This window comes from Vipera berus (genome assembly GCF_964194415.1).
Source record: "Vipera berus genome assembly, chromosome: 4".
Taxonomy (NCBI): domain Eukaryota; kingdom Metazoa; phylum Chordata; class Lepidosauria; order Squamata; family Viperidae; genus Vipera; species Vipera berus.
The window spans coordinates 55,577,417-55,601,001 of NC_138206.1; the positions used below are offsets into that span (position 1 = coordinate 55,577,417).

A 23,585-nucleotide genomic window follows, 5' to 3' on the forward strand; every position below is an offset into this window, starting at 1 on the left:
ATTACCTTCAATAATTTCTCTATTGCAACTTGGTTTTGTGAAAGCGTGTGAAGTTGTAGACAAAATTAGACTTTAGTTTTTTCTTTAGTTTTCAATGCTACAACTATTTTGGTATTATGAGATGCAGAAAAGTCTTCAATATGGTAAAAAGAACATTTTTTTTCTGGTACAAGTGATGAAGTTTGGATATAGCTTGCCATATTTATTTACTGGATTAAAAATGTTCAATTTCCAACTCCAGTTCTTGGGTAAAGATGAATAGGAATATTTTTACTCAAATCAAAATGTGACACTTGAAAAATTGGTATGATTAATTTCCAGTTTATTTTTCACCCAGCATCCTGCCAATCAATCCCTACACCTCTATACAAGCAGGAACATGTGTCAATTAGTTCAGCAAGCAAAATATATAACTTGATGTTTATTTATTAAACATTCAGCATACATATAAAAACACTTAACTGGCAAAAATAGGACAAAAGCAGGGAAAGAGACACATTTACACTAATACTGTATATAAACAATTTACACTAATACTGTATATCAAAAGGCATAGAACTTTCCAGAGCCACTGGGAACGATACTGCAAGCAAGTAGCATGGGGAATCGCAAAGAGAATGGCTTTTGGTTATTTCAGCCTTAACTTTTTAATGTATATAATGGCAGCAGATAGAGATGGAATGTAGGACACAGGTGATCTCTACTCTCTTCCTGTGTGCTATTTCCTTTGTATTTCCACAAAGAAATATATCAAGATTGCCTTTTATCTCCTTTAATGTTTCATTTGATGCTTGAATCCCTGGAATGGTTGTTGATTTATAATTTTGATTTATAAGCCTGCTCCAGCTGAAAACCAACTCTGGGCAGTATAAAATTAATAAGTTAAATTCAGATCAATATGTCAATCGGATAAAGTAATGTTCTTTTTAAAAAAAACTTTAAGCATTACAGAAGAATATAAATTGCCTAATACAGATGAATATACAGCTAAAACACTTGTTAGGCAATCTTGTTTTTCTCTGAGGTCCCATAGCTTCAGAAATTCTAAAAGCACTGGATGTTTGAAGAACAGTTATGGAGGCCCACCATTTTATTATCCAGCATGTGAATAATATATGAGAAATCTTAACTAGTGAACCACAAAATTAGTGGATTCAAGAAATATTTTAAGAAATATATATATTTCTTTTATATATATATATATATATATATATATATATATATATATATATATATATATATATATATATATATATATATATATATGGATCCTTGGTTTTTCGGGTTTTTCCCCGCGTAGAACTAAAGGTGTAGGCGCAACGTTTCGACGGAATCCCATCCGTCATCATCAGGCTTTAGCTTCCTTCTTCTGGGAGGAAAAACCCGAAAAACCAAGGATCCACATACAGGCACCCGCGAAAACCTCAGAAAACATATATATATATATATATATATATATATATATATATATATATATATATATATATATTTCTTTTTATATATATATATATATATTATTTCTTTTTATATATATATATATATATATATATATATATATATATATATATATATATATATATATATATATATATATATATATATATATATATATATATATATATATATATATATATATATATATATATATATATATATATATATATAAATATATATATATATATATATATATATATATATATATATATATATATATATATATATATATATATATATATATATACTGCCTAATATGCAATCAGCCCAGGTTCGAATCTCAGACTGACTGATGAAGACTAAAGAGTCAGAAATGCATCTTAGTCTCCCTTAATTCTTTGTTAGTAATTTACACACACACACACACACACACATATATATATATATATATATATATATATATATATATATATATATATATATACAGTATGTGTATATATATATATATATATATATATATATATATATATATATATATATATATATATATATATATATATATATATATATATATATATATATATATATATATATATATATATATATATATATATATATATATATATATATATATATATATATATTGAAAAAAATTCGAAATTGTTTTGAATCCAGCAAAAATAATTGAGGTTTTTTATTTTATTTCTCAAAGGATAGCAAAAGATTTGATGTAGGTTCTGATGAAGAAAATTCCAAACTATTTTTTTCATTGCTGTTTTTAAATTGTCTTGGACATAGAGGTGCTTCTTTCTGCTGCTGATTCACTATACCATTTCTGTTTGTTCCAAGCAAAACTGACCTCACATATTGAGGTATCTGCCTCAGGCAACTGATATGAGATGATGCAAAAAGACTTGTTTTTTAAAGTTATTGTTGCATTTCTAGCATGCAATGAGATTGTGGGATTTCCTGCTTGAGTTGTAAAAATAATTTGGTTAGCTTTGAATACAATACATTTCACCTTGGGGTGGGAGATGCCAACTGCTGCCTTGTATCTGCAAAAAACCTTAGGCTGATCCTCATTCCATGGCAATTGATCAATGTGAGACAGGCCTTGGTTCTCCCAGTTGGTAAAGCAGTGTTTCTCAACCCTGGGCCACTTGAATATGTGTGGACTTCAACTCCCAGAATCCCCTCACTCAAGAATTAGGGAATTCTGGGAGTTGAAGTCCACACATTTTTCAAGTGGCCCAAGGTTGAGAAACATTAGGTAAGAGAATTGATGGATAGGTGAGGTCAGCTTTGTTTTCCTCCAAATAAGAAGGTACCGAAAATGCTTGTAAATGTTGTTTTATTTACAGATATATATGTAGGCTGTAAGAAAGTTCAGCCAACATATTAACTCTGAGCTATCTTTATATATGCTCTTAAAATAAACCTTGATGTTTTGTTTTGCACATCACCTTTTTGCTTTAATCATTCCGCCCTCTAGCTGGCAATCATGAGTACAGTTACCATATGTGGGTTGCACAATCATCTTTGGTAACCCTATTCATGAGACTCTCTTGGTGTCAACTGGCAGTTACCTCCCAATCAATCTGCACTGAGGAATCAATCTGTACTCTGGATCACTAACAAGCAATCTCTCTAATAAAGACATCTTAATGATATTTATGACAGATGTATATTGCTTGGGAATGTTGGTTTCTGAGGAGACTAAGCCTAATGCTCATCAAGCTGTGAGACTGGTGTTCTGCTACATTTGGCAGCATTTTTTCTTTTTCCTAAATATCATCAATAGCATTACATAAGCACTCACGGTAAAGGCAGAAAAATCTCATATATGGGCCATCAGTTTTCAATTCCTTTCTGTCAAAGTTCCCTGGGAATGGAACTGATTATTCAAATATGAATTTTCATCGATGTTTTGGATTTGCACTCTAAAAATCAGTCGTAGATGGCTCATTTATTTGCACAGCCCTATCCATTAAAATAATAAAACACTCCATATCTGATTTTGGCAATCTTTCTTTTCCCTTTAGCTTACATCCCAGCTTCTCCTATTCTGAGGCATTTTTAAAGTGCTGGAGGGGTTTCCACAGGGGAGGGGCAGGCAGCACATTTCACTTCCATCAGCCTCATTGCTTTTGCCTGAAAGTGGATCCAATCGAATGGCTATAGGTATTTGCAATTTGCCAAATATATATGAAATATTGGCAGCTTTCTTTGCTTTCAGATGCACTGATTCAGTAACAAAATGTTTCCCTCATTTCTTTCCACTTTATAAAATAATAGTTGTTCAACTGAATGACAAATTGAACCTCAAAACCCTGGGATAAATTGTGATTGCATATGAACAATGATTTTGCAATTCAACTCGTCCACATTTCTGGCTATTCTGATTAACTTGCCAGTCAATATATCATAATCAAATTACAATTTCCATGACAGATTGTAAATTATAATGTTCTCAAATAGCAGGAACTCTAAATTGATTCCAAATTATAAGAGTTCAATAAAGGTCACCATTGCAATTATCTTTCCCTGGGCTTCTGTATTGGGGAAAAAATACAGGATGACATGGTGTATTCCTTTTCTACATTATGAACCATATATTCCTACTTCCATAAAGATATTTGAGTTCACTTGAAAATATGATGAAATTCTCAATTAATGGGTTTCCATTACATTTTCAAGCTTATAGGTTGTATCACAACTTATGAAAAAATCAGCTCTCCTTTACATCAAAAACATCTCTGAGACAACTAATATACTATTACAACCTCTTGGCATCACTGTAGCACACAAAGTAACATAATCCCTCTAAAACCTCTCAAACAAACAAAAATATCTTGTAATCAAAGAAGAAAGAATGGGGAATTCATAACATACAACAGGGGTCCCCAACCTTTTTGGCACCAGGGACTGGTTACATGGGGAGAGGTTTTTCATGTGGACTGGAAGGGGTGTGGTTTTGTGTGCTGACTACATCCTCCAGATGGGGCTTTGCTTCTTTGTGTGGCCCAGTTGCTGGTGTGCCATGGCCCGGTACCAGTCCACAGACCAGGGATTGGGGACCCCTGACATACAATACAGTGACTGTAACAGCCACTACATAGCATAAACAGGTGGAAGATTGGAAGAATGCATCCTAAGCATTAACTGTCAGACCGAAGACTTGAAAATTCCTTGAACCTTCATTCACACACAAAATTCAACCACATTTTCCATTGTGGAACTGTCAGCATTTGAGATCAAGCCATATCCCAAAATGCAAAGGAATCCCTAGAAGCTTGGCATTTTGACAAATCAGCCACCAACAAACACATAGAGATAAACCCTACTAACATACCATATTAAAAATATAACCAACAATTGAGGAGAGAAACAACTCAGAGCACATCCTTCCCAGCAAAAAACTCTTAGATGAGCAGGAAACAGCATTCAATAAATAATCAGGGAAGAAAGAAACCACACCCCAGCTAAGACAATTGTAAGGGCAAGCTTCTGTATATAAACAACCATCATCGATCTCCCATACACTGGTGATGTTATCACAAAACATCTGCAGGGAAACAACCAAGCTCAGACAATACCAAGAATCCAAATGTCCTGCATATTCCATCAGAAAATGGGACTAGGATTTATATCATACATTTAGGAGATAGCTTCCATTTTAAGAAGGTAATCAAGACCTTTGGTTAGGACGTTGGGTAGGGTTTTGAGTTGGACTGGTGATAATTGTATATGTGACTGAGTTTTAAAAATATTTTATATACCTTGAGGTATTCAATTATGATATGGCATACCATTGAAATAATGGTAACAAAGGTTGTAGTGATATTAAATATGCAGTTTGTTGTTTCTCTCTCAACTCTTCTTATTTCATTTTCTAAGTATCATTGCAAGAACATCTGTGACCAGACAAGTTGGGATTGAGTCAAAAAAGTGGGCTGGGATGATTTTTTATCTATCAAGAGTGTACATTTATAGCTAGAGCATTAGAGGCATCCCCTGATGACACGATAGTGTTAGTAACTTCTTCCCAATCTTGCAGGTTTTAGCTGACCCATAATCTGTAATAAAAGAAGAAAGTAGATAAAACTACCTGTCTCTGAGGGCTTCTGCCCAGCTCACCAGATCCAAGTGTGTGGGTAGGATTCCCTCTATTTAACAATATCCTCCCCAACTCCATCAAACATTTCTAACACTGCAAGAATTAGTGTGATGAGACCCTTCATCTCTCTTCAGTTTCCACCCTGCTGACATTTGGGGAACCCTTCAAGACCTGGATATCTTCAAGGGCCCATGGGTTGGCTAAACCCATATTTGTGGTTTTCTTTGCTATGTCTGTGGTTATGTGGTTGAGGTGATTGCCTCAGCCATTGTTATTATTATATTATTCTTTATAATGTTCATTATTTTGGGTTTGCTAGTTTTTACTCTTATGTTCACCACCAAGATTATTATTGTGAGATAGACCTCTGTATAAATTGGTATGATAAATCAAGGCATTACAGAATAACAGAGTTGGAAGCAACCTCGAGGTCTTCTAGTCCAACCCCCTGCTCAAGCAGGAAACCCTATGCCATTTCAGACACATGGTTGCCCAATCTCTTCTTAAAAGCTTCCAGTATTGGAGCATTCACAACTTCTGGAGGCAAGACATCACATTGGTTAATTGTTCTAACTGTCAAGAAATTTCTCCTTAGTTCTAGGTTGCTTCTAACTTGATTGGTTTCCATCCGTTGCTTCTTGTCCTGTTTTCAGGTCCTTTGGAGCATAGGTTGATCCCCTTTTCTTTGTGGCAATGCCTCAAATATTGGAACACTGCTATCATGTCATGCCTAGTTTTTATTTTCCTTAGACAACTTAGACAACTAGACAACCCAATTCCAGCAACTGTTCTTCATATGCTTTAGCTTCTAGCCCCTGAATCATCTTTGCTAATCTTCTTTGTGCTCTTTCTAGAGTCTCAACATCATTTTTTATACTGTGACCAAAACTGTATGCAGTATTCCAAGTGTGGTCTTACCAAGACCTTATAAAGCAATACTAACACATCACATGATCTTGATTCTATCCTGTTAATACAATTTAGGCTTGCATTGGCTTTTTTTGGCAACTGCAGCACACTGCTGGTTCATATTTAAGTGACTGTCCATTAGGACTCCAAGTTCTTAGCACTTACTGCTATTGAGCCAAGTTTCACATAATCTGTACCTGTACATTTGGTTTTTGTTGCTTAAGTGTAAAACCTTACTTTTCTCTCCATTGAATTTCATTTTGTTAGCTAGGGTCCAATGTTCAAATCTGTCAAGATCCATCTGAATCTTGAGCCTATCTTCTGATGTGTTGGCTGTTCCTGCCAGCTTGGTGCTGCTGGAAATTTGTTGAGTTCTTCATCTGTATCCTCATCTAAATAATTTATGATGATATTGAAGAATACTGGTCCTAAAACAGAACCCTGGGCTACCCCATTGCTTACTTCCCTTCATGTAGATGTAATTCCACTAAGGACTACATGTTGAGTGTGGTTTGTCTCAATCAGTTACAGATTCATCTGGTGCTGATGCTGTTTATCCCACATTTTCTAGCTTGCCAAGAAGTAGGTTGTGGCCTACTTTGTCAAATGCCTTACTGAAATCCAAGTATACTATGTTCATAGCATTTTGCTTGTCCACTAGTTTAGTCACTTTGTCAAAGAATGAAATAAGATTTGTTTGACATGATCTCCACTATTTCTTGCATGCTAACTATTAGGAACCCATTCAGGATGAATGAAATCAGCCATGTGGTACTTTCCTTATGTCTTAATATATGCCAGAGATGGATGAAACAATGAATTTTTTGTATGACTGGAGACCCACATTTACTCTAGTCCATTCAAATATGAGTGCATTCTCATATACTCAGTACTATAGCTATTCCATGAATTCATTTCTAAACTGTGTTCAATGATTACAGCAACCTACAATTAAAATAGAAAAGCCTAGAAAGATCATACTTTCTATACATATGGTTTTCTCCAACATACATATTTTAAGGTAAAGGTAAAGGTTCCCCCGCACATGCATGCTAGTCGTTTCCGACTCTAGGGGCTGGGGCTCATCAACGTTTCAAAGCCGAAGAGCCAGCGCTTGTCCGAGGACGTCTCTGTGGTCATGTGGCTGGCATGACTAGACGCCAAAGGCGCACAGAACACTGTTACCTTCCCACCGTAGTAGTCCCTATTTTTCTACTTGCATTTTTACGTGCTTTTGAACTGCTAGGTTGGCAGAAGCTGGGACGAGTAACAGGTGCTCATTCTGCTACACGGCACTCGGGATTCGACCCGCCAAACTGCTGATCTTCTGATCGACGAGCTCAGCATCCTAACCCACTGAGCCACCGCGTATATAACTTTCTCAAATGTGTACATTTTGCATGTCACCTTCCCTTACATATACATTTTTGTGTGCACTTTCTGAGTTGACAACTGTTATGCAAAATTAGGAAAAACTGAATTGTGACACAGTTGGCTTGTTTGAAGCATTTCCCAACATAGTCTCTAACTGGAATGAATGAGAATTCAGTGAAACTAACCTATACAAGATTCAAATTGTACTTCAGATCAATATTTTATAGATAGTGGGTCAAACTGAGAATGTATTCAGTGAGAGTTACTTCCTGGTTTATTTCATTGTAGCTTCAGCTTGGATTCAGCTCATCCAAGTTGCAATAATAACAAAGGGCACAGAGTGATGCGGGGAGAGATTATAGCTGAAACTGACATAGGGATTTACATACAGAATTTTGGTTACAGCCAGTGCTTTTTTTGTAAAAGAAAAAGGTGCCGGAACTCACACATGTCATACAAACCACCTTGCCTACCCTACAAGGTTCCATCCAAAAAAGGTGCCGGAACTCCGTTCTGAGCATTCTATGAGAAAAAAAGCCCTGGTCACAGCCATTCTGTGTTTTCTTAATCACACGAGAGAATTTTTTCCCCTTTTAGCTTTGCTTCCAGCTATAAACCAGCTCAAGCAGAAGAAACCAACAGCAGCTGCAACATCCTTAGATAATATTGCATTTTTTTTCTATTGCTGTCTTTCATTTAAGTAAAAAAAACTTATAAATAATACACCCATCTTTCTTGCTCATCCTCAACAGCTCTGCTATAAGCTACTTCTTTCAACTGATAAATGCTGGCTAGTTCTTTCACTAAGTTGCCTCCCACCCCCCACCAGGCTGCTGTTCTCAGTTTTCTAACATCTCTGGCTATAAATAGCTAATTTGTCGAACTGAGAAGGGGGCAAAAAAACCAAAACCCTTTACTTTCTGTAGGGAATACCAGGAAAGCAGCAAATATCTCCATGGAAACCTGTTTCTCAATCTATCAGTCTCCTGCTTTACTTAAAACATGACCTGTACAGTGAAGACTACTGTACTGTTAAACATTAACATTTAACACAATCTCCATTTTGTACACCTGATTAGCTTACCTTCTCCAGTTCACGAAGAAATGGGTTATTTTTAAATATCTCCAGAGGAACTAATAGTCTCCCAATCCCTATTAAAATGGATCATTTGACTTTTTGCCTGCAAACATGTCACATATGGGGGTTTCTATAGTAACATGGGATACTGGCTTAATTTGAATTTGTAATCTTTAAAACACAAGTGAAGACTGGTAATATGACTTACAAAAAAGAGAATTCGACTTACCATTATGGTGACATGCTGACCATCAAATTCTGGTAAATAATACAATAATTTAAAAAGAGATGTTTTCAATTTTCTAAAAGCAGTTTAAGATTTGGGTTTCTGTTGCATCAGTTACTCTAAAACGATTCTCTGTGTATTTGATACTAGAGGGTTGTTTTTTTTAAAAAAATGATTCATTTAATAACTGTAGGGAAAGACATGTTTCCCATTATAGTTTAAAGCATCATACATTTCACAATCTAGGGCATGACATTTAAACAATCTGTCAGGATTCCAGTGATCTGCTAGGACATTTTAGGATCTCAGAATTAATTATGCATGTAGGTAGCCATTTCCTGCAATAAGAGTTACATAAAGTTCATCAATTTATGCATATTACATTTGCTCTTCATTAGGCACAATGTGAACAAACTGGGGAAAAAAAGGCCTGTGGAAGCTAGTAGAGTCCAATCATAGCATTGAAAATTCTATAGAGAAGCTGTGAAAAACGATTATTGCAGTATTTGCTAAAATTGCAGATAGGTTCTTCTAATTATTAGCTTTTAGTTGCCTTAGTGGATTTAAATATTGCATTAATACTAGACCATCAGTAGTTTGAATTGACATTTGTAACTGTGTTTGTTTATTCTGCATACTTGCGAGACCACCTGCTGCCATTGTCAACCTCCCATCGCCCGGTTCGCTCCCACAGAGTCGGCCTCCTCAGGGTGCCGTCGGCCAGGCAATGCCGGCTGGCAACCCCCAGGGGAAGAGCCTTCTCTGTGGGTGCGCCGACCCTCTGGAATGAACTACCCCCAGAGCTGCGGATGGCCCCTGACCTTCGGTCCTTCCGCCGTGACCTGAAGACCTGGTTGTTCCAACAAGCGGGCCTGGACTGACTACGGTTTTTAATTAGGCTTTTTACTGGGTTAAATTGTCTCGTAATTTTGCATCTATTGTTTAATTCTTTTTTAAAAATTTACTTTATGTTTTTTAATTTTTATGGTTGTGAGCCGCCCTGAGTCCTCAGGGAGAAGGGCGGCATATAAATTTAATCAAATCAAATCAATAGTCAGTTGACTAATAAATATTTTGACTGATTGACTGAATCCCTACAATACCTTTCTGCCTTGATTTTTTTTTCTTTTGGCTTATATAAAGAATGTGTGTGAAGCTCTTGGATCATCCAGTTCTGATCCTGGTCTAAAGTGAGCCATTCTTCTTTCTACTACTCTACAGTAGACTATTTGCTGCAGTTTGAGTAAAGGGGCTAATCATAAAACTATGATGTCATGCTGGTGTCATCACAGCTTTCAGTGACTATTTTTATAGAGGAATAATAATGTTTTGAAGGCCAAGCAGAATTCCCTTCATCCCAACAGCCCAGCATTTTTTTCAACACAAATGCACACAAAAGCTACAGAAATTTTTTATCTGTGGGTGCAGGGGTGCCAAGTACCACTTTTCTTTTTCTCCGTGGAACAAAACTGAGGGTCTTTGGGTGGGTTTACAAAGCTGTCAGAATTCGGAGGATCAGGCAATAACTGAATAACATGTTTTGCATTTTTATGTTGACCAAAAGGGCCATTAATTGGCTCTTGATGTTCCCTGACTGTTCTCAGCATTAAGAGCAGGGCTTTTTTTCTCATAGAACGCTCAGAACAGAGTTCCGGCACCTTTTTTGGATGGAACCTTGTAGGGTAGGCATGGCGGGTTGTATGACATGTGTGAGTTCCGGCACCTTTTTCTTTTACAAAAAAAAGCACCGATTAAGAGAATGGCAAGAATGACAGATGGCTTCAAAATTCTGTGAAAATATTGGAGAGATTGCTTTGTAGAAGTACTTCCATTTGTACCCTTCAGAGGTTCATATTTCATTTAGGAATGTGAACTGGTTCAAGCTGGTCTAAAATCCTCCTCCTCTTCTTCTCGTGTTTGAACAAGCTTTATTTGATCTCTCCTCACAAATAAGCGATGCTAAATTCTCCCGCTCCCTTGCCACTAAATCCCACTGTTTTCATCCTCAGGCTCCCTACTATGTGGAAAAGTCCTGTCTAGAAGAAGAAGAGCTCCATGAGAAGAGAGATGAGTTCCTTCAGGAAGAGAAGCCAAACCCAAGAAGAAGAGAGGAGTGTTAATTTCCATGTGTGAACTGTTTTTAAATGTCATTCTACAGTTCATATGTGATTGCACCAAATGGTATACCCTGCTATAAGAACTTCGGTGACCATATCAGATCCCAATGTTTCAACCTCAACAACTTTAATATATGTGTACTTCAACATGGCTGACTGGAGAATTCTAGGAGTTCAAAGTTGCTTCGAACTCAGCTCAGGTTGAGAAATACTGCCATGTTCTGAAGAATTCCTTTTGAATTGCTATGAAGCAAAAAAGACCATAGTTAACTGTGTGGAAACATTCAGCAGATACTTTTCTAATAATTCTGTGGAAGGGACTGTTATGTCCGGAATGACGAGCGGAGACAGCGATGTCATACAATGAACGTTTATTTGAACTCACATGGGTCAACTGGCTAGCAGCCGTTGAACCCTACCTTATATACTAGGTTCCATTCAAACGTAACAAATCCCCGGCTCAGAATCTCCCGCCGGGAAGTAACAGCCAATGATTGCACCAGGTTTTCCCGCCGGAGGGAAACCACTCCCATAACTATGTACACAACACCCCTTCCCCCCTGGATGAAATTTACTATTTGACATAGTCCTTCAGATAGCTAGGGGTTTTATGTTGCCTGACTGGATATCGGCTGGCCGTACTAACTGCTGGGGTTCCTTCAGTTCCACCGTTGACTACCACCTCTGACCCTGTTGTGAGTGTGGACGGCTCTGGTGGTGTTTCCTTATTGGGCTGTTGTTGTGGTTGCTGTTGTTGGGGCTCATTGGATTGACTGGATGACCCAGGTGGGCTGTCATGGGGCGCTCTTTCTATCCCTGCGTTACAATTCTGGGGGTTTGCTTCTATTAACCTGAATTGTATTCTCCTCCCCTTACCCCCTGGTGCTTTGTTAACCTTGGCTGGGGAAAGTGCAGTGTCAGTTGTAGTGTTTTCCCTCTCATTGTTGGCTTGTACACATTCAGGGGCCCTTTTCCTTAACTGATCGATGTGTCTCCTAATCAGCTGATTCCCTTCCCCCTCAATTAAATAAGATAAAGGTCCGGTTTTGTCAATCACGACCCCTTGTGCCCATTTGTCCCCTTGTCCATAATTCCTAGCCCACACCATGTCCCCAATGTTCAGGAACCTGGTTGGTGTAACCGGGTCATGTTCAGCAGGTAGTCTGTCAGGGTGTAATCTGTCCAATTTTGTTATCAATCGCCTGCCCCACCTCATTTCAGCAGGGCTCTTCCCTGGGGCCGTGCACAGTGTGGTGTGTTGGGCCAACAGGAACTGAGCCAGTCTCTGATGCCAGTCGCCGTGGATGATTCGTCTGAGGGCGTCCTTGGTTGTTCTGACGTTCCGTTCTGCCAAGCCGTTAGAAGAGGGGTGGAAGGGTGCTGATGTCGCGTGCCTAATCCAGTTGGCCTTGAGGAAGTCCTGAAATTCATTAGATGTGAATTGGGGCCCGTTGTCAGAAACAATTACGTCAGGTAACCCATGAGTGGCAAAGAGTCCCCGTAAGACCTGTATGGTTTTGGCTGACGTCATGGACTTCACAGGCATGACCTCCAACCACCGGGAGTAGCTATCCACTACTACTAGGAATGTGAGGCCCTGGAATGGGCCAGCGAAGTCAATATGGATCCTGGACCACGGGTTCCTGGCCTCTTCCCATTTGTGTACCGTTATGTGTGCTTGCTCTGGTCTAGATCGCTGACACTGGTAGCACCCCGCTACTTTGTCCTCTATGGCTGTGTCTAACCCTGGCCACCATACGTGGCTTCTAGCTAGGGCCTTCATACGCACAATTCCGGGGTGCCCTTCGTGTAATTCCCCAATCACTGTGTTTCTATGACTCTCTGGTATAACAACCCTGTTTCCCCACAGGATGCATCCTAAGTGTGATGACAATTCGTCCTTCCTTCTAACATACGGTGTGAACTTAGGGTCAGGGTTTTTGCTAGGCCACCCTCCTTGTACCCACGCTGCTATTCTGCTGAGTATGGAGTCTTTTCTGGTAGCTGCTGCAATGTCCCTGGCAGTTAGAGGGCACTCAGAGAGTTCTTGTAGGGACATGATTTGTCCCACAGGTGCGGGGTCTGTACCAGTATCCTCTAGAGGTAACCTGCTGAGGGCATCAGCGTGCCCCATCTCTTTGCCCGGCCTATGTTTAATTGAGAATGTGTATGCAGAAAGGAAAATTGACCATCTGAGCATCCTGGGTGACATTATTTGTGGTGTCTGTCTATCGGTAGTGAATAACCCTAACAGGGGTTTATGGTCAGTGTAAATGGTAAAGTCCCTACCATACAGGTAATCGTGGAACTTTTTTACGCCTGCCACGATGGCCAATGCTTCCCTGTCAATCTGTGCATAATTCCGTTCCGCCTTTGTTAAGGTCCTGGAATAATATGCTATAGGCCTTTGTTGACCCTGCTCATCCATGTGGCTTATGACTGCTCCCACTCCATAAGGGGAAGCATCACAAGCTAAAAATATGGGTTTGTTTTCTATAAAGTGAGTGACTGTAGAATTGCTGGACAGTATGTCCTTTAGTGTTTGAAAACTAGTCCTATGTTTTTTCTGCCACTGCCAGGGGGTCTTCCTGTCTAAAAGTCTATGGAGGGGCTCAGCAATAGCTGCTTTGTGAGGCAGGAATGTGTGATAAAAATTAATTAAGCCTAGGAAAGCTTGTAATTCTGCCTTGTTCTTGGGTTCTGGAGCTAATTTTATTGCCCTAATTTTTCCCTCTGTAGGGTGGATGCCTAGTGCATCAATTCTAAACCCTAGGAATTCTGTTGATTTTACCCCTATGCAGCACTTATCCTTTTTTAATTTCAATCCTGCCTCCCTAAACTTCCCCAGTACCTGTTCTAGCCTCTCAGCTAGGATGTCCTCAGTTTTTCCAGCGATGAGGACATCGTCGAAGTAAGGGCATACACCTGGAATGCCCTTCAAAGTCCTCTCCATCACCTCCTGGAAGATGCCTGGAGCTGCAGCTATCCCGAACTGAAGTCTGTGAACGCGGAACGCCCCCTTGTGGGTAACTATCGTTTGAGCCTCGGCGGCTTCCTTAGACACAGTAAGTTGCAAATACGCCTGCGCCAAGTCGAGCTTGGCGAAAATGGCGCCGTCCTGGATCGTCGCGAGGACCTGCTTCACCGTCGGGACCGGGTAAGCATGTTTTTTCATGGCGAGGTTCAGGGTGGCCTTATAGTCGGCACAGATCCTCACATCCCCGTTTGGTTTCAGGGGTGTGACGATCGGTGTCTCCCACGGGCCCCCTTCTACGGGTTCTAAGATGCCCTGGCCTACTAGCTTATCTAGTTCGGCCTCGATTTTCTGTTTAAGGGCGAAGGGCACCCTCTGGGCCTTAAGCCTAATGGGCTTGACTGCGGGGTCTAAATTAAAATTAATGGGGGGTCCCTTGTACCTCCCTAACGACCCGTCGAATACGTCTGCGAAGTTATCGCAGACAGATTTTAGGGTTTTACTCTGAATGGTGTTAATTCCCCCCACCCAGATGCCCAGGGCCGAGAACCAATTAAGGCCTACAAGGCTAGTTCTCTGGCCCTCAGTTACTAGAACAGTTAATAATCCGCTAAACCCCTTGTATTTAACCTTAATGGAAGCCTCTCCCACTAATTCTATGGGTGATTTCTGGAAGTCGGCTAATTGTAATTTAGTGGGTTTAAGGGGAATTCTCTGGCCACTTCTGTTTTCTATGTACCTAAGGGTGTCCCTTGAAATTATGGATACTGAGGCCCCGGAGTCCACTTCCATCTTGCAAGGAATGCCTTGCAGTTGGACTTCAATTCTTAATTTGGGCCTCAAAATGTGGTTAATTCTAGGGGTGTGTTTGAGTCTAGGGATCCCCACGTGGTTGACCCCCACCCCAGCCCCCGGGTTGGAAGTGCGTGCCTTAGGCCTAGGGATCTCTCCGCCACTCCGTTCGGGGGTTACCTCACCTGAGGCCCAGGCGTCGAGCTCGTGGAGGCGGTTGTTGCGCGGTCGGCTTCGGCAGATGGCCTGGATGTGGCCCGTTTTCCCGCACCCTCGGCATTTGGCGTTTCTGAATCTGCACGTTGATCGTTGGTGATTTCCGCCGCAGCTTCCGCACCGCGTCTCTGGGTCGTGAGGTCTGGTTGTGTTGTCCCTCTGGGGTCGTTGGAACGCGGTGGGTTGCTGTCTTCTGCTCCGGTCGGGTCCTTCGGCGCGTGGTGGTCTCGGCGCCATCTTTCCGAACCTTCGGGCTACTTCGGCGATCTCGGCTTCCCACTGGTAATCCACCTCCCCACCGTCCACATGGCTCTCAAAGTTGACTTCGGCTGAGGCAGCCATGCTATTGTAGGGGGGGTCGCGTCTGCCTGTAGACTCGTACGTGAGTAGCTCGTCTAAGACTTCTTGGAGGTTGCCTGTGGGCTTAGAGATAATTCGGTTTTGCAAGTGTTCATCTCGCAGCCCCAAAACCACTCGGTCCCTGATGCGAATCTCGAGGTTGTCGTATTTACAGCGCAGGGCTGCTTCTCGGACTGCCGCCACAAATTGTTGTATAGATTCACCCGGCCGTTGGCTCCGCTTCTCAAATATCCTCCGCCAGAACAGTTCCGACCGTTTAGGGGTGAAATGGACCCTTAGCTTAGCCAACAGGTCGGCGTACGATACGCTGGAGACCGGCAGGGGTTGGCACAGGCCAACGGCCACCCGGTAAACCGGAGTGCCGCTGATGGTTAGGAGAGCCGCCGCCTTCTTCCTGTCCTCCGTGATCCCGTTGACCAGCATGTACCCCTCGACTTGACTGACATATTCTTCCCAGTCTTCCGGGTAGTTAGGGTCAAACTCCTTCAGGGAACCGACTTGCGCCATTCTGTAAGCTCACTTCGCTTGCTGCTCGGTTGACTGTGATTCAAATTTCCCGCTTTTCGCTCTGTCGGCTTTCCGCGGTTCTTTCGCTGTTCTGCCGTCGATCCCACCTTCGTCGCCACTGTTATGTCCGGAATGATGAGCGGAGACAGCGATGTCATACAATGAACGTTTATTTGAACTCACATGGGTCAACTGGCTAGCAGCCGTTGAACCCTACCTTATATACTAGGTTACATTCAAACGTAACCAATCCCCGGCTCAGAATCTCCCGCCGGGAAGTAACAGCCAATGATTGCACCAGGTTTTCCCGCCGGAGGGAAACCACTCCCATAACTATGTACACAACAGGGACAAGGAAAAGGACACTGGAAAAAGAGAAAGGAGAAATCTTTAAAAATTAATAATCTGGGGCAGTAGGTAAAGTTAACTTTTCTTAAAAGAGACAATCAAAAATTGCCCATGTTCTTTTCCTCTCTGTTACATCTTTTTTTAACTGCATTTTAAGAGTTATGGTCCTCCAAGCATGCAGCAGAAGGATCCAATAAGAGGTTATGGGAAGGCCAAGAAAGGGATGGAAGACAACACAGACATAAATAATCAAGAAACAGTGGTTCAATCAGTTGATAGCTTTAATCATAAATGGCAATTTAGCTCAGGTGGGGAGAAATCTGAGGCAAGGTGTTTCAAATCACTCAGAGATTTTGCCATAACTAACTTACTATAAATGAGACTGGGCTGGTCCTATTACCGTTTATTATTAATGATACCTTACTAAAATTCCTTAAACCTAAGAGACTCAGTGGGAATGATGTCACATTTTTATACAGATTACTTTTGGGGGAGAGGTGAAAATGAAAGATGACTATCTTTGCACTGTCCCAGGAATTACACTACTTCACATATAGGTACACTGCAATCTCACAAGCAATGGTATACAACAGAACTAAAAACTGTTCGTAAATACATTAAACTATAAAAACCAAACTAAAACAATGAGTAATAGATGAAGGGATGTTAAAAGTAGTGGAATCCCTGCACTAACTCATCTGTCCCCTGCAATCCCCAACAATGACAGAACCAATCCCAACTTAGGGGGGTGGGGATGGAGAAGATTTATCCGCATGGGTGACACAGCAGAAAAGGCCTGCTCCTAGGGCCCGCCAAATGTAACTCTCTAGGCAACAGAACTTGTAACAAGCCTTCCCTGCTGGATCTGGGCAAATGAAATTGGAGAAAGGCAATCCTTCAACCTGCTCCCATGCCAAGAACAGCTATAAAAGCCAACACCAAAACTTTTTAATTATTTAGTAGATATAGACACTGTTGGCAGTTTACAAATACAACTATAAAACCATATAAAAGAGATTCAACTAAAAGCACAATTAAAACCACAGTGAAAAACAGGTTTAAAACAGAAGCAGAATACAAAATGAGTTAAAAGCAGAAGAAGCAGCCTCAGGCCCCCAAACAACCACATGCTAGAAACAACAAAAGGTGAAGCTGAAAACCTGAAGGCAGCAGTAAAATGCAAAAGTGAATTCATAGTTTTTTGTTTGGATCTTGCAAAACCCAAAGCTATGTTCTTAGATGGTACATATTTAAAAGCTGGCAACCAGAAGCACATTGAAACATAATGAAATTCCTACTCTTTGTATACCTGGTCAGTTCTGTTTTTATTAGGAACCTCCCCCCCCCCCCCGAAAATCTTGTTACCAGTGGACCAAAGGCCAAGGCTGTCAGCATATTAATGTCAAGTTATGTAACCAAACTTATCTGAACACAGAATGAAGTTAACATTTCCTGTCTTTACGAATGAATTTCAACTTCAATGGGATATATATATCTTTCTTGCCTTTCAAAAAGGAATATGGTTAAATTTTAACTTTGGGATCAGTTTCTCTAAGTCCCTATGTCACTATCTTTAAAACAGAGGTTACTGATATGGATGCTAGGCAGCAACCACTATTACCCAATTCTATCAAGTTTTCGCTACTACTGCATTTGTTTTTAATTGCTTTTTAATTACACTGATGTTAGGCTTATGGTGTTAGCCTACAATGTTGGGTTGAAAATATATTAACCATAATGCTATGTCTTTAAGTTGTTAATTGGCCAATGGGTGTGTAAGTGTTCTCATGGCCATAAGAGGAAGCTAGGAACGTAGCTTCTCTCTCTCTCTGAATTCACTGATCTCTACTATTACTGTTTTTGCTCTGCTGTTGGTTTACTACTGTTGTAAACCTGAACTGTGGATCGGTAAGAAGACTTTGTATTTTGGATTGCTACTTGGACTGTTTATTTTTGACTGTGCATTTTTGTTTTTACACCACCTCAAAGTAAAATACTTTTTGCTTTTAGAACTCAGTGTATTTCTGTGTGTGACTTTTACTGCTCTCAGTGCCCTTCCTTGTCTGTGCAACTCTTTGGTAGCACAAGGAGACCTCTGCACAATAAATTCCATAACACTGGTTATGGGCCCAGGCCTGTACTGAGAGTAAGTTCACACAGTATTCCTAGCTGAGTTTGTATTTGGTGTAAAATGGCACAAGAACTGTTGTCAGGCATCTCCTGGATAACCCGGTTGGATGGGACAAACTATGTTTCCTGGTCCACAAAATGCTGCTTGCTTTTGTGCAAGGAAGGACTATGGACTGTTGTAAATAACCCACCAGATACTACTGCTTGGGATCCAGATGATGAAGAGGATGCAAAGAAGTTAGATGACTTTAAACGAAACAATGAGAAAGCTCTTTGCATTATTGGACTAACACTGAATGACCAGCAGCTTGTCCATATTCGTGGTGAGGAGTCTGCTGCTAGGTGTTGGGATGTTTTGCGAAGGCTTTATGTTCGTGACAGTGTGGGTGCACATATACACCTTACACGTAAGCTGTTTAGGACTCGTCTGCAGAAGAATGGAGATATGCTGACCCATTTAAATTACATGAAGGCAACTTTTCAAGAGCTTCATGAAAAGGAGCTGATTTTTTCAGAGTTGCATCAGGTCTACATTATTCTGTCATCTTTGGATGAGAGTTATGATGGGTATGTTTCTTCTTTGGAAGTCCTGACCAGAGAGGAACTGACTTTGACTAACATTACTGGGAGACTGCTGGAAGAGTCCAGAAGGAGGCGTGACAGAGACCAGCTGAGAGAGACACAGCCACGAGAGAAGCAGCAATTCACCACTGCTTACAACGTCAAGAAATGTTATTCTTGTGGGGCTAGAGGGCATATAGCCAAATTCTGTAGAAAGGGTAGAAAACAGAATGTAAATAGCAGTGGGAAGGCTAAAAAGAGCATTGGTTTGGCTGTTTCTGGTGAATCAACATCCAGAAATAATGAATTGTGGGTTGTTGATAGTGGGGCTTCACAATGCATTACTAAAGAGAAAAAGAGGTTTGTTAATATGAAAAACAGCAACCAATATGTTTCACTAGCAAACGGTTGGAGGATGAAGGCCTCTGGTGAAGGTAATTCCTATTGTCCATGCATTGATGAACAGTTACCTATGTTATATATACCTAAGCTAAGATTCAACCTGTTATCTGTAAGGGAATTGGTTAAAGTTGGGTTTGTGGTAACATTCAGAGGGGAGCAATGCACTATTGAGAGGAATGGAACCTGTGTAACTGCTAATTTGAAAAATGGTTTATTCGTTCTCACAAGTAACCAGGTTAGTACAGTTAAAGCTAACTCAATATGTGAGAACAAGAAGCCACATGATGAGTGTATACATTTATTGCATAGGCGGTTAGGGCATGTGAACTTTAACTCACTACGTAAAACAGTTGAGTTAGTAGAGGGAATTACACTGAAGCCATGTAGTAAGTATTTGAATTGCAATGCCTGTAATCAGGAAAAGAGCAAGGTAACTCCTGCACACAGGATAAACAGCTTCAAAACAACTGTTCCTTTGGAAGTTGTGTTTGCTGATTTAATTGGACCCATGAAACAAAGTTTAGGAGGGTCATGTTATATTTTAAGTATATTGGACCACTACTCTCGTTATGGATTTTGTTATCTGCTTAAGTCAAAGGCAGACACTTTCCAACAATTTGCAAACTGGCTGAAGTTTGTGGAGAGGAAAACAAAGAGAAAGGTTCAGTGTATAATTACTGATAATGGTACTGAATTTACAAACAAGCGCTTTGTTGATATGCTAGAATCTGCTGGTATTGAGCATAAACGTTCAGCCCCTTATAGGCCTCAACATAATGCTTTTGTTGAGAGACGTGGGCAAACGTTACAAGCCATGATGAGAACTATGTTAAGAGATTCTGGCTTAACAGATAGACTGTGGGGGGAGGCAGCAAAATGTGCAAACCATGTTCTGAATATAGTTGTTAATACTTCTACTGGTAAAATACCATATACAATATGGCATGGTAGAAGACCAAACCTTGATTACCTGCACACATTTGGCACCCCAGCTTGGGTCCACATTCCTGCACAACTCAGGAGTAAAGGCCAACATAGGGCTAGGCAATTATACTTCGTAGGTTACGAAGCTAATCACAGATCCTATCGTTTCTGGGAACGAGGCACAACTAATGTATATAACAGTGCTAGTGCAAAATTCCTTGAGCACGTTGGTTGGGATAGGTTAGAGCAAGAAGCTGTTAATACTGATCCTCTAGTGTTTGAGGACTCCTCTGATAACGTAACTAGTAATGATAATACATCTCCTGTAAATATAAAAGATGAAGAGGAGATAGGGGAGATAATAGATGAATCAGAGGAAGGAAAGGAGTCAGAAATTCAAAGCCCTGTAATTCCTTGGCGTTCAACGCGCATCAGACATCCACCTGATCGCTATGAAGCAAGTATAGTATGTCAAGTTAGTGTAGTACCTTCTAACTATGATGAGATCAGGATGTATCCTGAAAAGGAACAGGCATCATGGAAAGCTGCAATGAACAGGGAGTTGAAGTCTTAGACAGAAACACATAAGCTTGTCTACAATGGAGGCTGAATTTTCATGTCTATCAGTGTTATGTACAGAACTGCTAGTGTACAAACAATTATTGTTAGATATGGGTTTAAATGTAAATGATCCATTCATTGTGTATGAGGACAATCAAGCTGCAATAAAGATGGCTAATAATGCTACAGTAAGAACAAGATCTAAATATACTGATCTTCGTTATTTAAATGTCAGACAATGTGTCAAGGATAAATTAATACAGCTAGAGTATTGTTCATCTGATGTAAATATTGCAGACCATTTTACGAAGGTACAAAGTGCTGTGAAACACAATGCTAATTGTGAAAGAATGTGCATAAGATTGTAAGAGTTATATATTATTCTACCCAAAGGGGAGAATGTTAGGCTTATGGTGTTAGCCTACAATGTTGGGTTGAAAATATATTAACCATAATGCTATGTCTTTAAGTTGTTAATTGGCCAATGGGTGTGTAAGTGTTCTCATGGCCATAAGAGGAAGCTAGGAACGTAGCTTCTCTCTCTCTCTGAATTCACTGATCTCTACTATTACTGTTTTTGCTCTGCTGTTGGTTTACTACTGTTGTAAACCTGAACTGTGTATTGACCTCTGGATCGGTAAGAAGACTTTGTATTTTGGATTGCTACTTGGACTGTTTATTTTTGACTGTGCATTTTTGTTTTTACACCACCTCAAAGTAAAATACTTTTTGCTTTTAGAACTCAGTGTATTTCTGTGTGTGACTTTTACTGCTCTCAGTGCCCTTCCTTGTCTGTGCAACTCTTTGGTAGCACAAGGAGACCTCTGCACAATAAATTCCATAACAACTGAGTTGCATCCTGTAACAGTAATTTCTTATTGGTTCTTTAGTCATATGAAAAAGAAACATTATACCATTGGCAATTCTTTCATATGTCACAACTCAATAAGTGACAGGAGGCTGTGAACCTTGACTGGCCATGATTGGCTTATACTCATTTTAAGTTATAAGATGTGACTCCCTATTTATGCTTTGGAAATTATTCATGGCATCTATGTAATCATGTAACAAAAGATGCCACCTTTTGTGAGGAGAGGCATCTCATAGAATGCAAGAAAAACATTACGGTATTTGGGTGAACATTATCTCCAAGAGAGTTTTTCCCCCCTAAATAAAATGACTGAAGGAAAATCAAGAATTGATCTTCCTGTGTGTACTCACTCATTGATTCTGTCAATTTGGCCATCTTTTTCACTTTCTGTTTGAGATCCTCCTAGAGGAAGAAAGTAAATAATAAAAACAACCCCAAATAAATGTTTATGGGAAGTTTAATAGACTAAATTAGACTATTGGTCTATGTTATGTATGGGGTTTAATAACAATAACCACAATAACCACAATAACTCTCCAACGCTTCAGATAGGAAGGACTCTTCTCAAGTCCTGGAGATACCAAAGGTTAACTTAGGAAGTTTTGCATTTGAAATTTCCTCTAAGCTGTTTTTGATGTAATTTCATTTGCACATCGCATCAGTCTAAAGTGTGGTTTGTTGGGTTTTGGTTTTGCATGATGTGTTTGCTGAGGCATTGTGGTTTGTAAGTCATTGTTTGCAAGTTAGCATCATAAGCAGATTACAACACTATAAAAGGTTTTATAAAATAACAGTGGAGGGAGGGATTCCCATATTTCTGAACCTTGCTCTAGCTCAGTAGGCCCCACCTTTGGGGGAAACTTGGCATGTGGGGCAGAGGGGATGGTTCAGGCATGCATACAGCTCCATTTTTTGTGTGAGGGGAGCTGTGCGTGCACATGCGCTTGCCCAATGCTTTTTGTGGCCCAATTCTGAACAGGTTTTTATAGTGTTCTGTTAACCAATTCGTTCTTTGAGAAGTTGTTCTTTAACTTTGATTTATGATTGTCTTCAAAACAGAGGTCTTTCAGATTTGTATATTAGTTCAGGTACTACAATTATGCAATTCTATCACATTTACAGAATGAGGATTTTTTTTCTTTTGAAACTGCTTCCCAAACAAGGCCTTGTTTATGAACACTATTATTTGTTTTGGTCTTAGACCATAACACAGAAAAACAGAAGAATAAAATACAATAAATATAAAATGAACATAAAAGCATAAATATACTAAAGTGCAAAATCATATAGCACTATAAATTTATAATAATAAAATAAAAACCTCTCTCAAAATTAGAGGACTTTAAATTAGAGGATCAGCGTTATATCTCTGACAACCTCACAAAATTCAGCTACTTTTCTGAATAATTCAGCTTCTAGTTTGAAAAGTTAAAAGAAAGTGAGTGATATTTTAGAGTCACTAAATAACATTAAAAAGTAGGACAATTAGCAAAGAACACTAAACTAACACACAAGCTTTAAAACAACAGAATTTGTATAATGTTTTCTTGCATTTTCAATAGATCACTGCAGAGGGTAAACCACAGCATCTAACTAATCCATAGTCTCTAGCCTATTATATGCAGGAATTGTTAAGTTAGAAAGATATTTAACTATTTTAAGCAAGCAATTTATTCTATTTAGG

General features: G+C 39.8%; 1 protein-coding gene across 1 annotated transcript in view; it reads right to left on the reverse strand.

Annotated features, from left to right (window-relative positions):
- The window catches only part of KCNJ6 (potassium inwardly rectifying channel subfamily J member 6), a gene marked incomplete at its 5' end in the record, with an annotated part of 95,905 nt that extends 73,629 nt beyond the window's left edge, over window positions 1–22,276 (reverse strand). Inside the window, one exon of the mRNA XM_081327126.1 lies at window positions 22,252–22,276. Within this exon, the coding sequence (XP_081183252.1) occupies window positions 22,252–22,276 (25 nt within the window). The remainder of the gene's footprint in view (window positions 1–22,251) is intronic.
- Window positions 22,277–23,585: the final 1,309 nt, after the last annotated feature.